Source organism: Odontesthes bonariensis, chromosome 1, assembly GCF_027942865.1.
Source record: "Odontesthes bonariensis isolate fOdoBon6 chromosome 1, fOdoBon6.hap1, whole genome shotgun sequence".
Lineage (NCBI taxonomy): Eukaryota > Metazoa > Chordata > Actinopteri > Atheriniformes > Atherinopsidae > Odontesthes > Odontesthes bonariensis.
In genome coordinates, this window is record NC_134506.1 from 36,815,161 (window position 1) to 36,830,767 (window position 15,607).

The 15,607-nt window shown below is 38.2% G+C and overlaps 2 protein-coding genes across 3 annotated transcripts; one reads left to right on the forward strand and one right to left on the reverse strand.

Annotated features, from left to right (window-relative positions):
• Positions 1–411: 411 nt before the first annotated feature.
• On the reverse strand, positions 412–5,231 carry LOC142380380 (proteasome subunit alpha type-4). The gene is made up of 9 exons (XM_075466203.1): positions 5,141–5,231; positions 4,669–4,694; positions 4,523–4,565; positions 2,871–3,033; positions 1,902–1,979; positions 1,637–1,725; positions 1,336–1,466; positions 940–1,063; positions 412–764 (listed from the first exon to the last, which is right to left on the reverse strand). The coding sequence occupies exons 2-9, from the start codon at positions 4,669–4,671 to the stop codon at positions 610–612; spliced, it is 786 nt and encodes a 261-aa protein (XP_075322318.1). The 5' UTR covers positions 4,672–4,694; positions 5,141–5,231; the 3' UTR covers positions 412–609.
• Positions 5,232–6,639: 1,408 nt separating this feature from the next.
• slc25a44b (solute carrier family 25 member 44b) lies at positions 6,640–11,840 on the forward strand. Of its 2 annotated transcripts, none has more exons than XM_075472074.1 (4): positions 6,640–6,822; positions 7,793–8,461; positions 8,980–9,107; positions 9,644–11,840. In XM_075472074.1, the coding sequence occupies exons 2-4, from the start codon at positions 7,834–7,836 to the stop codon at positions 9,833–9,835; spliced, it is 948 nt and encodes a 315-aa protein (XP_075328189.1). In that variant the 5' UTR covers positions 6,640–6,822; positions 7,793–7,833; the 3' UTR covers positions 9,836–11,840. The 2 variants fall into 2 exon arrangements, with proteins under 2 accessions (XP_075328189.1, XP_075328198.1); XM_075472083.1 differs by having other exon boundaries at positions 7,797–8,461.
• Positions 11,841–15,607: the final 3,767 nt, after the last annotated feature.

Here is a 15,607-nt window from a genome sequence, read left to right on the forward strand (position 1 = left end):
TATTTGTACCAAAGCTCAATGAAAAATTTGCAGTTTGAATTCTTTAAATTTTCTGTCATGACATGTTTATCAAATGCAATTGTTTTGCTTTCCAACTACAATTTAAATCCGTCAAAAACATTAAACTACTGAACAGAAAATCAGGAAAACTATAAAAAGGGTTTAAGTCTGAGTACTTGTCTTCTCTTTGTTCCATTAAAAGAAAAGAAAAATATCTTAAAAACAGTCATTGTAAGAACAGTTGTTTTACTTTGCAAATTTGATGTAAAGTTGTTTTAATCTTTGATGCCATCGCAATTCATTGATTCAAACCTCGCTGGAGGTTGGTTGTAAAATTCATAATGAAGTAAGTGTTCTACACCAGAGCCTTTAAGGGTTGAATATCTGAATTAGGTATAATGTACGTCACAGTCAAATTAAAAATTGTTTATTTTTTTAAGAAAAAGGTCCACACTTCTTGGACCTGCAGGTAAAACAGGCATTTCACTGTTAATTTCAGCCAACGCTGCCAACCTACACAGACCAACACATCCATAACTTTCTAAGAGTTTAATGTAAAAGACAAAACGATACAAGATTTAATGACACAAGGGGGGTAACATATTTGTCTTATTTGTCCTTCTCCTTCTGGTCCTTCTCCTTTTTGTCCTTTTCAGCCTTGGCCTCCTCAGCTTCATGCCGCTTGATGAGCTCCTCTACTTCTTTCTGTTTCAGCACCTTGATTTTCGTTTTCCCATTTTCCCGTGTCAGTGTGGCAATCTCCACTGAAAGAGTCAGCACGATACAGTTTTGTGTTGGCTGAAGACTGATGTGTAAACATTAACGTAGCACATAACTAAAATGAATCAGTTTGTTGGAGCATAAAACTAGCTTGTAGATTCTTTAGTTTCAGATTAAACATTCAGTACATGCGAGAAAAACAGTTCTTTTGAACCTCACCTTTTTCTGCTGAGAGCTTGCTGACATCCATTGTTTTGTTGAGCACTTTTACGGCCAAAGCCAGAGCAGAGGACAGGGTCATCTCTCCTTCTTTGAAGTCCTGCTTCAACATGGACACTGCAGCCTGAAGCCAAGGAGTTGACATTATCAATTATCATGCGAGGGAAGAGTACAGGAAAGACTCAATTCGACGATATGATGCTTTTATTGCTAGGACTTTAAAATTCTGACTGAACACAACAATGAATTCTAGTATTTACTTGTAAAATATGCTGTGCATCTATTAGATCAACAGTGCTGGATTCACAGTCAGTGCTACTACAACATCATTTTAGTTTTCCACCGCATGGTTTATCTGTACAGATAATCTGTCATTAGTTATTATTTCTAACTTACAGCGCTGTTGTTGCCAATACAGGTTGCCTTCCAGCCTCCATAGTTGCCGCTGGGGTCACTCTGGTACAGCTGGAAGCCATAATGTTTGTCCCAGCCCATGTACAGCAGAGAAACCCCAAACGGTCTCTTACCTGTCAAAACAAACAGAAAAACAGGGGTTACAGAATACCAGAGTCTGTTTTTAACAAACACGAGTGACCTTTTTATAATAACAACATCTCCCAACAACACTATAAATGGTAACACTGACAGGATGTTGACAACAAAAGGACATTTACCCACAAAGTGTTGTGTATCTTACCTCCAAACTGTGTGTAGGCTTGCTTTATGTCACAAAGGGCTGTGACCAGCTGCTCACATGGTATTGGCTCCTGGTACTGTAATAAATACCTGAGGAGAAGTAAACTGGTCACGACAAACATTTTGGGAGGTTCTAATAAATCTCTAAATTCAGATAACTGTCCAACAGGCTGGAAGCTGGATTTAATTTCAGTACTGGCACATATGTTTTAGGAATTTTCTCTATAAAAGCTTTTCTGTAAAGCTGATTTTCCTCTGAGACTCACCTCTGTGCAATTAGCCGCAGCTCATTTGTCAGTACATTAGCATCTGATGTGATCCCAGCAACACTGCAAGCCATGTCTCTGAAAGGATGAACACAAATAAATTAGTTGGAAAAGAAATTAAAACGTCTTTATTTAAGGAAATGGAACTACAGTCCAATTCAGTGATTCCTTTCAAACCCCTACAATGCATCTACAAAAAGGCTGTGCTCCCCTCCCTGCTGCTGTACTCCATGGATGAGTAAACGTGCACTGGAAAATCTCAAAAACTTACTGACACCGCTTACCAGAACAATCTGTCACTCTTACTCTTATTAAAAAAATGAATGACCACCCTTGGCTTGTATACCTCTGGCAAGGGATGAGAGGTCAGGATGTTTTAGTCTTTAGTTTTTATTGTTACAAGTGTGCTGAAGACTCCCACAGACAGAGTACCTGAATGGGAAAACAGGACTTAATTTCCTGAAGTGTGAACATAAGTTAAGTTAATCAGTGTGAAATCAGTGCAGAGTACAATTGTGACATAAAGATGCAGATACAAGGCCACAGCACAGTTTCCTCTGAAGTGGAAATAGTTGTGGCTCATCGTTTGACTTTTTTTTTTTTTTTTTTAACTCTGCATTCAAGTTTGTGCATGTAGAGCCTCGTTGCACTGCATTATTTTTCATTCAGGACCCAGCATCCGCTTGTTGGTCTCATTGTACAGAGTAAATGTGTTTGCTAGTTAATGCCACTTTTAAGTGTATTACTCAATTTACAAACAACCACCAACACACCTCTGGGTGATACAGCAACGTTTGATACACTTCATCCTCAGAGATCTTTGATAATACAAAAAATGTGTTGTGATTTTATACATGCACAAATGATATCTCTGTGCAGTGAAAGCCCTGTGCAGCCCCTCTAATCTTTGATGGCCCCTTTTAGGAGGGATGCAACTCCAGATTGAGGCCCACTGTCTAATCCACTTACTCGTTAAGCTTGTAGATCTTCTCAGAGAAGAAAACTTCATCCAGCAGTTTGTGGATGTTGCGTCTCTCTGCTGCTAACAGCACTCCATCACTTGCGAGAATCCCAAGACATGTTCCAGCATGACCGATTGCTTCCATTGCATACTCCACCTGATACAGACGTCCTGTAAATTACAGACACAATGTTTAGATTCTTTGCAATCAGTAAATACATAAAACTGAAAAATGGGCTACTTGGAGAAGTAAAATTAGTTCAATAAAGTTTTACTGATGAGTCCTAGAGCAAGACGCTGACCAACACCCAAACAAGGCAAGCAAAGGCTTAATTCAAACTCCTCTATTACGATCTTATGTAAGTGAATTACATCACAGTAGTGATCTGACAGTGCGTTTTTTTCCCACTCTGCAATTAGACTACAAAAATGTTAAAAAAAAAGAAATGTTAAAAGTGTCTTTCTATAAAACTGATTTGAGCTGCAGCACGTACCACTAACGTTTCTTTCAGTGGGTAGAGTGAGGGTCGGCAGTTTGATCCTTGAAACTCATTTTAAGGAATTAAACTGAACCCCACGTTGCCCCTGATATGCTTTCAGGTTTCCCACACAATGTTAATACTTGAGCAGACTGCCTAAATGTTTAATAACCCACTCCTATATTTGTAATACCATAATATAATGGTACATGCAGCTCTTTGATTCAGAGATTGTAGGAAAAAAGCACTACATAGTGTGAGTATGCCTGTTTTCATATACAGTGACAACCACTATCTGAGTTTGAATGGGTGAATAAGAAGTACTTTGTACAGTGCAGAACATTTACAATATTAAAAGGTGTTATACAAGAGTGGTAATTATATTAATGTCGCTTTGGATAAAAGCGTCTGCAAAATGACCGTAATGTAATGTAATGTAATAATTTAATATTTACATGAAATTATGGTGAACTTGACATCTGTTGGGGGACCATACTGGTCGTGATACATATTGAACAAAAGATACTTATATAAACATTAACACACCACTTAAGGGAGAGGATGGTGCGTACAACAATTAAATTGCTTGAGTCTATAAACAGAATGTAGATAATATATTACATTCTTGTTCAATGGATGGATTATTATTGCACTAAGCAAAAAATGTGGTATATTTGATTTATCCGTTTACAGGCAATGCTATAAGATGCGGTGTACATTTAACACAGAAGTAAAAATCAAGCTTGAATTAACCAAAAAGTTTGGATATAACTTCCTCCATTTCATAGCTGCTCTGCTGCGTGTGTTTAATAATGGAAAGGGATTGTAAAAACTTAACACCTTCCTGCAAATTCTAGTAAAGATTTAATGATATTGAAAAAATACTTTCCTAAACATATCAAATATGTCAGGCAGCATTAGCGGGTAAACTGCATGATTTTAAGGTAAACACAAGAAACTAATGCTAATGAAAAAATGGACCAGACTCAGTGAATAATTCCCTATACTCCCTATATAGATCAGTGAGCAGTGCTGACCAACATGTCATTGGGGTCATCAGGTGGGAACCTCCTTTATAAGGCATAAATAAATAAAGATTCTTGTACAATGTAGCAGTTCTGGTAAAATAAAAGCAGAAATGTGTTTGATTATTTCACCCAGTCTTTAGTTAATACACTTACCTTCAGGAGAAAATATGGTTGTCCGGGAGTCATATCTGCGAGACTAAACACAGCAGCAAACAGGGAACAGTTCATAAAACGTATCATACACAAATCACAAATCTTAATAATTCTGGTAAATGGATTAATGTAAAACAGCTACCAACCATTTTCTCACGTCACTTGATAGATCCTGAAAACCATAAAACAGCAGCAGCTTAAACCAGTGAGCGATCAGCACATTACAGGAACCAAACAATAAGAAGGAACACGCTTAATTATTTTCGTATTAGTGACCGAAAATCACTGGTGTCATATTAAAACCTCTACTTTACTAAAGATTACACAAAAACTAACTGCAAAGTACATTTAAGAGCACAGTTTTGGACAAAAGTTAGCCAATAACAACTGACTTCGTTTTGATATTCCACTAATAGCTAGCTGTTGTGGCTAACTGCTGCACCAGAATGAATCTGCAATATCGCAGCGTGCTAGCTGACTAGCATGCTATCAAACTAGCTCTTGGTGAGTAAAGTCTTCAATCTGGAACGTGACTAATTTAAATAAGGGTTAGGGTTGTAAAACTGTGTAAAAATAAAAAATACTTGAATAAAAGGAGAAGTATTAATTTCTTATTACCTTAAGTGGAAGGGTCTAAGTTGGCGTACTTTGGCTCAGGCTAAGAGCTTCGCTTTCAGTTTGATGTTTCCTCACACACACACACCGGCCGGCGTTCAGCAGAAGCTGCTCAGCAGCGCCACCTCTCGGCGGGAGGACTGATACTGTGTCCGTATCTACTATGGGGTTTCTGCAGTACAACCAGAAGCTGTAGGTTCAGGGCTACAGTTTCAACACCCTTACATGAAACATGATCTTGCTGAAATTGTTACGGATAGGGTAAAGTTACAGAGCAGGGAGTCATTACCTCACAGTACATTGTGTTACCCCTTTCTTACTCTTGTAATTCATACTCCTCCCAAATACCGATCATGAAAAATGAGGCCCTTAAAAACTGTGGTCCTGAAAGTGCAACCTCTGGTTCTGCAGGAACCCGCTACTAGTCAGGCTCATCCGCGAAATAGAGTGTTTTTACATACAATACACGTGTTCTTAAGAGTCACAAACCAACTAACATAAGTGCTAGATTAAATGAAACGAACCTTAGTGAGACAAGTCATAATTCAAAGCAATAAGATTAAATTGAATGATTAACGCACATTTTAAACAGATTTTAAAAAGCCAGTTCATTTTGTCAACGCAGATTGTTCCTATTATAACCACCCTGATATGATCTACAATATTTTCACAAGATACTTTTACCCAAAATAAGTGGTTCTTTTCTTACTTTATTCATTGAATTAAATTTTCTGTTTTCCTATTTATCTCTTTCTAATCTTTTGGGGGCTAAACAACTTGGGAAAGGGTGCGGAGGTGTTTAAATATCTATAAGTTGTGTACAGCCTGTCTGGAAATGTGATCTTCATGAACAAAAGAAGTGTTTGATTCATTCCAGCACTGACAGATTATAAGATAAAGAGAATTATCTTCAGGCATTGCACTGTTGTTTAGAAAATCCTCTCAAGTAATGTACATAGTAATTGTTTTACTATTACTATCAATCTTAATATTTTTATTGCCTCTGCCAATGAACATTATAACAAGAGGTGTACGGAGACCTCTAAGAGACATGTGATTTTATTTTTTGTTATATTTTTCATGTTTATAGTAATTTGGGGGGTAAATTCTGTAAATAGAGAAGAGGGGCAATAAGTCTGTCTTTGTAAATCTTGTCTTTTTTGTTCTTTTTTATGTTTCAAGGCTATCTGTATTCTCCAAGATGCCATATGTTCAGTAAAGAACATAACCATCATATAAAGCCTCAGGGTCAGGTAACACCATGACATTTGGCTCGGTAGTAAGTAGAAGTACATACTCAAAACTGTACTAAAGTTTAAAAAAAACAAAAAAACAACCAACTTTCTTACCCCTTGAGAGGAAATGGTCATTATCTAGTACTGGGTAGATGTGAAAGCAGAAGTATTCTTTCAGGCCTGGAGGTTCACGGTAACGAGTCAACTAAAATAATGTAAAAATAAACTGAAGAAGAAGAAGAAAGTTGAACGTGATTGGTTGATTGGGCAGCATGGCGTTTGAATGGGAGCAGGAAGAGGTCTGATAGTTAGCCGACCACCGAGGAGGTTATATCAGTGTAACGACCCTAGTTTCAATTACAGAGTTTTGAGCGCCTGTAAACGGAAAGTCTTCGGCTCAGAGTTACATTAAAGACATGACTTTGAATTAAAGAAAGTCGATCCGAAGAGGTGGGTGCTTGTTAATGTTTGTTTTAAATCATGCTAACGATGTTTATCGCAGGGCTAGCTCAGTGTCAGCAAACACACGCTAGCTTGCTACACGACTATATTCGGCTTGTGGCAATTGATTAATCTGACAAAACAAGCGACTTTATAGTTGTTTGACGTGCTTTTAAATGTAAAATTATTATATTTATATATATATATATTTAAAAAAACAAAAACACGATCGCTTCCCTTCCCTGGCTCGGGAACACTGTGTCCTCTGAGTCCTTAGTCAGGTACAGTCTGAGCTGGTGGTATTTACTGTGGGCTGCTCAGGAAAGCGACATTTATAAGAGTACGGTCTTTAAAATGACGCATTAATTTTCGCAAAAGCTACTTGTTTCTTGAGTTGAACAAAGTTACCTTTAGCTCATAATAGCTTGCAGCACGACCTTTAAACTATTTTCCACAGGTAACTGGATAAGTGAATCTGTAATGTTTCACTTATCTCTTTCACTGAGTGATCGAGTGTTTTAGGCATAAAGTCAGATTAAAGTTGGAAACACATTATATTTATTGTCACCATTACTTGAGTACATTACATCCCACTCAAAACATATATTTGGAAAGAGTAATAATTACAAAGTAGTCAATTTAGAGGATTCTGCATTTAATTTAAGTTACTTTCTTCAATGCACAGTGAAGGAGAGAGCTTTCTGTATGCAGTGTGATCATATTAGACAATCTGATTGAATAGTTGTTGACATAATAGTGTTTCGCAAATCGTTGTGTACAATAAGACTGAAAATCTATCCTTTCTCAGAGAGATTCTACACATTTCAGCCTGTTAATTGCCAAAGTAATATCTATATTACTAGTTATTGCTAAACAATATAAAACCTGCAATGTTATTTGAGTGAAATGACTAAATTTCCACTGGAGGGAGATTCTTATTTGTTTGTATTGACCACACTGTTGTTGTTCATGCTGTCAGTCAGGTATCAGTCTGATGAGGGGGCATCTACAGCTGGCAGGATGCAGCAGAAAAGGAACATTCAGATCATCGAGTGGGAGGACCTCGATAAAAGGAAGTTTTACTCTTTTGGGGTGTTCATGACGATGACCATCCGAGCCACCGTCTACCCGGCCACACTGATCCGCACCCGGCTGCAGGTGCAAAGGGGAAAATCGCTCTACAGTGGCACCTTTGATGCCCTCTTCAAGATCCTGCAGACGGAGGGTGTGCGAGGCCTGTATCGTGGCTTCATGGTTAACACCTTCACACTCATCTCAGGCCAGGCATACATAACCAGCTACGAGCTGGTGAGAAAATATGTTTCCCAGTATTCTGACAGCAATACAGTAAAGTCGCTCGTGGCGGGTGGCTCGGCTTCCCTGGTGGCTCAGAGCATCACCGTCCCCATAGATGTTGTGTCTCAGCAGCTGATGATGCAGGGACAAGGGCAGCATCTCACTCGCTTCCGGCTCAGTTCTAACGCTGAGACTGGAAAGCAAAAAAAAGTAATGGGCCAGACCCGGAACATTATCGCTCAGATTTTTGCTGCAGATGGCTTCCGGGGCTTCTACAGGGGATACGTGGCCTCTTTACTCACCTATATACCAAACAGTGCAGTCTGGTGGCCTTTCTATCACTTCTATGCTGGTAAGCACCTGGAGCATGTTTTTGATATGGCACAGCATCTTTTTTTTTTCAGGATATCCGTGTCCAGTTGAAACTGTCAGAACCAACACGTAGAAGCAGTTCTTGGTGTATCTGCCTATCCTTAGTTGTGCTCATTTTATATGAGAGACAAATAAATAAAAAAAATCAAAGTGAATAATGCTAAGTATTATTTAGCAGTGACTTGCCACTGCTTTTCTTACAGAAAAAACAAACTACTCTATGGCCACATGGTGGTTCTGTTTCACCATATCTTATCAATGTCTTTCTGTATTCTCAGTGTTTTAACTCATCATTAGTGAGAATAAATCCTTCCAGTCCTTGGAGTGGGGTTATATATGTATTTATGTATTTTTAATGCTTCTTGCACTCCCTGCTGCAATGCTTTTATTTTATGTAAAGCACTTTGAACTGTTTGTACATGAAATGTGCTATACAAATAAATTTGATTTGATTTTGATTTGATTTGATAAACCATCTCTCTGTGTAATGGTCAACAGAGCAACTCTCCAAACTGGCTCCCAGTGACTGCCCTCACCTGATCCTTCAAGCCATGGCGGGACCTTTAGCTGCTGCTACTGCCTCTACTGTCACCAACCCAATGGATGTGGTCAGAGCCAGAGTACAGGTAGCAATCATTTATCATCCATCTGAAATTAAATTAAAGGAATTACTTGGTGCACAGAACTTGCATGTAACTCATTAAACCCAAAGCATAAAATAATGTGCCTTTCTGTGATGAGAAATCTGACAGGCAAGTGCCCAGACCATCATGTTAAGCTGTATTTCTTTTAAATATGATACATTATAATCTATATATATATATATATATATATATATATATATATATATATATATAAAAATAAATAATTAATCAGGTTTATGTGTGCAAGGTTCTCTGAAGCAGCAACACTGATCTACCAGAAAGAAGAAAAAGTAAAATATCTTTTCATGCAAGGCTGCAATGTTTACTACTTTTTGATTGAGAATGACCAGTATTTGCATGTTGTAATGACAGAAATGTGACTTTGTGTGGAAATTTACACATAATGCACAAGTAAAGGTCTTTATAGTTCAACATATGATATATTACCCAGCCTTAAGCCAAGCTGTACAGGTGTGTGTTTCCAAATGATAACACAACACCAACTGTGTGTTTTTCAGGTGGAAGGAAGGACTTCAATCATTGAGACGTTCAGGCAGCTGATCAAAGAGGAGGGCTTCTGGGGATTGACCAAAGGACTGTCGGCACGCATCATTTCATCCACGCCCACTGCCATTGTCATGGTGGTTGGCTATGAAACACTGAAAAAACTGAGTTTGCGCCCCGAGCTGGTGGATTCGAGGCACTGGTAAAAGAAACCTGGGCAGTCGGGTAATGTACTGTGTGTCCCTAACTTTGACCTACCGTGAAAGCTCTGGACGAAAGACGGGTTTGTTTCAGTTATAAATCGGTGTGGGAACAACATGGAGTTCTACACTTCTAAATACTAGAACTATGAGTTTAAAGCTGCCGTCGGCAGGTTTTCAAAATTCCGAGTCTAAAGTCGGAAAATTCGAACTGATACAACTTTCAGGTCCCTCCCCCAACCTCTACCAAGCTCCAAATCGCCCCCCAAACCCCTCCCCCTCTGTGGACGAGGTTGTGCACGTGAGTTCACACCAGTGTGCGCGCACACAAGCTGGGGGCAGACTCACGCTCAGCTGCGTGTGCACAAGCTGTGATTGACAGGTAGCGATTCCTCCACCCTAACTTGATTGGTTAAAAACAGCCGGGAGCGCTCGGTTTTTGCAAGCATGATTACAGGCTTCAGAGGGAGCTACAGATTTCGGGATTTTTCCTAAACAGCCTATTTAATATTCTACTTCCAGAATCCCATGACAGTTCAAGCTAATATGACTAAAAAAAAGTTGCCGACGGCAGCTTTAAGCCTATATGTCACCTTTCAGCTAATATGAACCGGTGAGGGGGAAATCTACAATCAGGTGTAGTTTGTGTATGTTGCTGCTTAACGGGGTTGAAGTTGTTTGGAGCAAAAACAAAGTGGTGAAGCAATGTTGTTTTAACAATAGCAGATGGAGACAAACTGCCGCACGCTAAGGTTGGTTTTATGTATTTGCTCATCAAACGGGCACCTTTGCACTGAAGAACAGCGGAACCGACTCTCTTGTTTGTGCGACTGGTCAGGTGGTCTGGCAACGTTAAGAGATGTTTTGATCAGGGTTTGGAGGAAAGCGGTTTTACTCTTATTGACACATTAATGTCGGCAGTAGACAAACCTTTCTTTTTTTTCCGTTATGTTCGCAGCGCTGGCATTTTCATGGCCTTTTCTTTCCTCTTTCGTTGTTGCCTTTTATCGTGTGAAGACAAGACCATTAGCTTTTTAAGTGGCAAAAAAAAAATGAGCCAGAAGAAAGAGAATATTTAATGTTATAGTTTTTACATTGATTTAAAGTTGCACCAAAATATTGTACATGCATACGATGTTTTGTTTGATCTTTCTGACTTACTAGTGTTGCAAAATCATGCTGGCTAAAAATGGCTGATTTAATGTGCTGGTAATGAACAAGAAGATGGGTATGATTGAAATATTTCCATTATATTCTTGTTTAAACCCGTCTCTGACTGAAGAGCAACAAACAGAACTAACACTGTTTCCCAGAATATGTTGGAGTGCAATAATCTTTGATCCTTTTCAGTGATTGTGATTGAATACTTATGGTCAATTATGTGAATAACACATCTTTAAAGAAGCTCATGTATCTAATTTATTTTCGTCAGGTTTTTGGGATTATGACCACAAGTATTCAAACTTCAAAGTGTCGCGTAGCTCCAGTTTTTCCTTTTAGTTTGTGAAGATGGAAAATTATTGTGACTCACTCAGTTTATTGCTTTTGTATGAATGTTTTAATGGCTTTATTGGGAAGTTGATTGATTTAAGAAAAAAAAAGACAAATTGTATTTTAAGTAGCGAGATGCTGAATTTGTAGAAGTAATCGTATTTTTACGTGACATTAGATGTTGTCACTTGTTTTAATACAGAAAAAGAGTGAAAGTAAAGGTAAGCTTTGGGGTGACTGGAGGCTAATTCCATTCAGATGAAGCCACAACTGCCCATGTTCTGATGTTAAATACAGGTTTTTTCAGGCCTGGTGACCAGTGACATCTTGTGGGCTTCGGGGGAAGAGTATACGTTTTTCTGCACAACTGTCAGAATCACAAAAAGTGTTTTTATTTTGTGGGTGACTAGTCCTGTGTTGTAGTTCAGAACTGTTAGATGCAAAATACATGTGGTTTCATTAATGTTGTCTGTATGCATTTAGCTATTTGGTCAATAAAACATCTCAGCTGCTAAATAAACTCGGTGTGTGTGTGTGGTTTTTTTTTATTTTTTATCTCATTGTGGGGGACAAAACCTAATTGCACAACTTATGGGGATTTTCTGATAAAGATAAGAAGGGATTTTGGGGGTTACGACTTGGTTTCTGGGTTAGATTTAGGGTTATTTAAGGCAGCTGACGCTAACAGACTCAATAAGATCTTCAGGAAGTGCTGGTTCTGTCCTGGGAGTAGAACTTTAATCGTTAGTGGAGGTGTCAGAGAGGAGGATGCTGAGGAAACTGCTCAGTATCATGGATAGCACCTCTCACCCCCTGCACGCTACACTGCAGTCCTATCGGAGCACCTTCAGCTGTAGACTGAGACCACCGAGGAGCACCACAGAATGCCACTGGAGGTCTTTTCTACCTGTGGCCATCAAACTTTATAACTCCTGCCAGAAGGAAAACTTACACACCTGAATGAGAATAGCAACACAAATATTATGTTCAGTATTACCTCTGACAATACTGGGTGACATACTCATTCTCATGTGCACTTTAGGTCATGTCCTTCCACGTATCATGTAAAATATTACTTTCCATTATCATGTGCAATAGTACACTTATTATTCTTATTTATTTATTTATTTTTACCCCTTGTCCTGTCCAGCATTATGGCAGCAGAATTGTAATCTGAATACCGTTTATGCCAAACACATTTGTTATGCCAAGGGAAGCTTTATGAATGTAAAGCTTCCCTTGATGCCCATCAACTCCTTAATTATTTATTTTTGTTACAATACTTAACACGTGATAGTGTCGAACCGGACCGGGGGACAGAGAGAGAGGGAGAGCGAAGAATAAAAAAAAAAGGAACAGAAAGAGGAAGAGACAAACATAGAAAACAATGAAAAATCAGACAACCAGCTGCTACATCCTGTAAAAAACAAAACTGAAGACAATCCACACTTATTATTCTTAAACCATGTGCAATATACTTCTATATCATGTCATGTTTTATACGATGTGCAATATTTTAACTGTATGCAATATTATTTCACTTGTCATGATTATTATTATCATCATTATTATTATTACTACCATGTACAATTATATTCATTATCTGGTGCAATACAACCTCTCAATAGCACTGCCAGCATTACCAGCAATGAAAATTGCCATTATCTGCTTTACTTTGTATTCAACGTATCTTGCTTTTTCTACTCATTACACTTAGTTTTACACATTTTTATACATCATCTATTTGATGTTCTGCTGTATATCATAATTGTAATTTTGGAGCTATCTGGCACAGGAATCTCCTTCAGGATTAATAAAGTTCTATCTTATCTTATCTTTTGATGGTTAAGACAAGGGAATACATTGAATCAATAGAAGAGCTCTATGTTGTTATAAAAACAAATATCTGTTTGTGTGCATATAAAACTGCTGGGTTTTTCCAAAGTTTTGGGTGTGGTATTGAAACAGAGTGTTGCCATTTCAGAATTCTCTTTGAGATTAATTTTGACTCTAGTAGTTTGCTTAATTTGCTTAAAATTAAGAAATTTTTTAGGCCTTTATCTGAATCAGAATAGAAAAATCTGTAGTGGTGTATCAGAGGATATGCTTATATTTATTTAGTTAATGATCAATAGATCGTACCATATATGACTACACATAGCAATGTAATACTGACAGATTCATCTTGTAAAATAAAATTATTTTGTAAAACAGTTGAGGGGGCATTTAAAGTCTCTAATGTACACACACAAAACAAGGCCAGGCTTTATCAGCCCTAAAAAGCATCCTTTTTTAAATTGCAAAGTAAATTTTCCACAGTTAATATTTCTCTAATATTCCAAACTACAGAATCTTTACAAACTGTATTGTCAGATTTGACAGCTTGTTTGTAGAAAAAGGGTTTTATTTGATCTGGATTACACTGCAACGTTTAGAGAAACGTCAATGATATGCGCTCCAGTTTTGTCCTCAGGGAGTTCCTCCTGCAGATAAGGTTTGAGGGAAAATGTGATTCTTTTGCTGGAAAGCTAATGTGTTTCCTTGATGTTCTAATAACTGCAGGGCGTCTATTCATCTTATCGAAGGCGGCGCTCTGGCACCAAAGGTCGTATGTCATTATGTCGGATGGATAACGAGATGAAAGCATTTAGTGCGGGAAGTCCACTAAGTTTAAACGCAGCATTTTCTTTGGATAGTTTTCTTTGGGTTTGCAGTGTTTTAGATAAAGGCAATTATGTCAATCTGAAATGTAGCGATAAAAAATTGAGTCTGGCATATATAAATACATACATTTCTTTTAAAAATGGATTTATCTACAATTTATTATTGCACTTTAATAAGTTCTCGTTTCTTCAGTATGAAGGTTTTCCTTCACTGGAAACATTACTGCATGTTAAAGAAAGAAATTCAGCTTTTTCCAAGTTATTAAAGTCAGAATTAAAAACACCAAAACGTCTCACTCAAATTGTAAAAATTGAAATTTTCATGAAGTGGGCAACAGATGGCAGCAGACAGCACTGTTACAGCTCACACTTCCCCTGTGGGCTTGTCTTCACACCCTCAAACTGTTCTCTCCAAACACAAACTTTCCCTTTTGAAATAAAACCACTCAGAGACCAACGGACAAATCCACTGATGGATGAAACATGGATGGTGAGGATGGCAGAGGCTCTCTTTGAGCTGACAGTTCCCGTTGGGATGATAGAGTGCTCCTTGCTCTGCTCTATGCATTAATTATCAAGCTGTGACTGGAAGGCACTTTGTCAAAAAGATTGATGAGAGGCCGTCAGACAGAGAGAACAAATCTGACTTGGCCGGGGTTAGAGGAAGGGCCCCCTCATTCTCATGGGATGTATTGGTGGTAGTTGTAAGATTGGCACCGAAAGGATCAAAACAAGGATTGCATTGAAAAGGTTGTTTTGAGATTTGAAAAGCTGCAAAGGGCAAATGGGTTTTAGAATGCAGGCTCATAATTTATGTTGATGTCTCATCTTCAGTATGTACACTGAACCAGATTCTGACTGCCTTTATATCGATGTGATAATAAAAAATGAAAAAAGAAGTAGCAGCTGGGGGACCAAATCAACAGTCCTGTATTCATGGAAAAATGTGTTCTAAAGTTGAGCTGAGACCAACGTGAAGCTTTATTACACCAGGGAGGAGGTACAGGGTTCACAAAACACTTTTGTCTCACAGAGACCATAACTATGACTCGGGAGGATGTTTTCTTCATGTCCTTCAGCTGAACATTAGCATGTATCACAAAATAGAGTTTGTCCCTCGTTTCTTCCAGAGGAAACACTGTGAAGGGATTTCTTTTTTTCTACGAGAGAAGGAACTTGCAAACACTTCGCTATCAATGTGCGTAAGAACTTGAATGTTTTATCCATGTAGAAAATGTTAGTTTTATTTGCCTGGAGCTGGCAAAATATCTACTCAGCAAGAAAACCACATTTCCGTCTCTCTTCTCTCCTCAGTGGAGGTGATAAAAGCATCTTAAATAGAATTCCAAACTGCTAAGAACTGATTTAAAACTTTGACAACACAACCATCCTGCCAATGCTGTGGGAAGTTTTAATGAGAACTAGGGTTCCATCCTTTCTTAATTTTCATTCTGTCACAGTTTTTGGAATTTAAACAAAAAGGATCAAAGCTGTCTGGCTGTTGAGTTACAGTGATTTACAGCCATTAAATGATCTAGTGTAGTGTGTGTGTGTGTGTGTGTGTGTGCGTGCTGAGAGGAAGCAGAGGTGGAGGAGGTTTGGTCTGCTGTGTTGGATCATTACA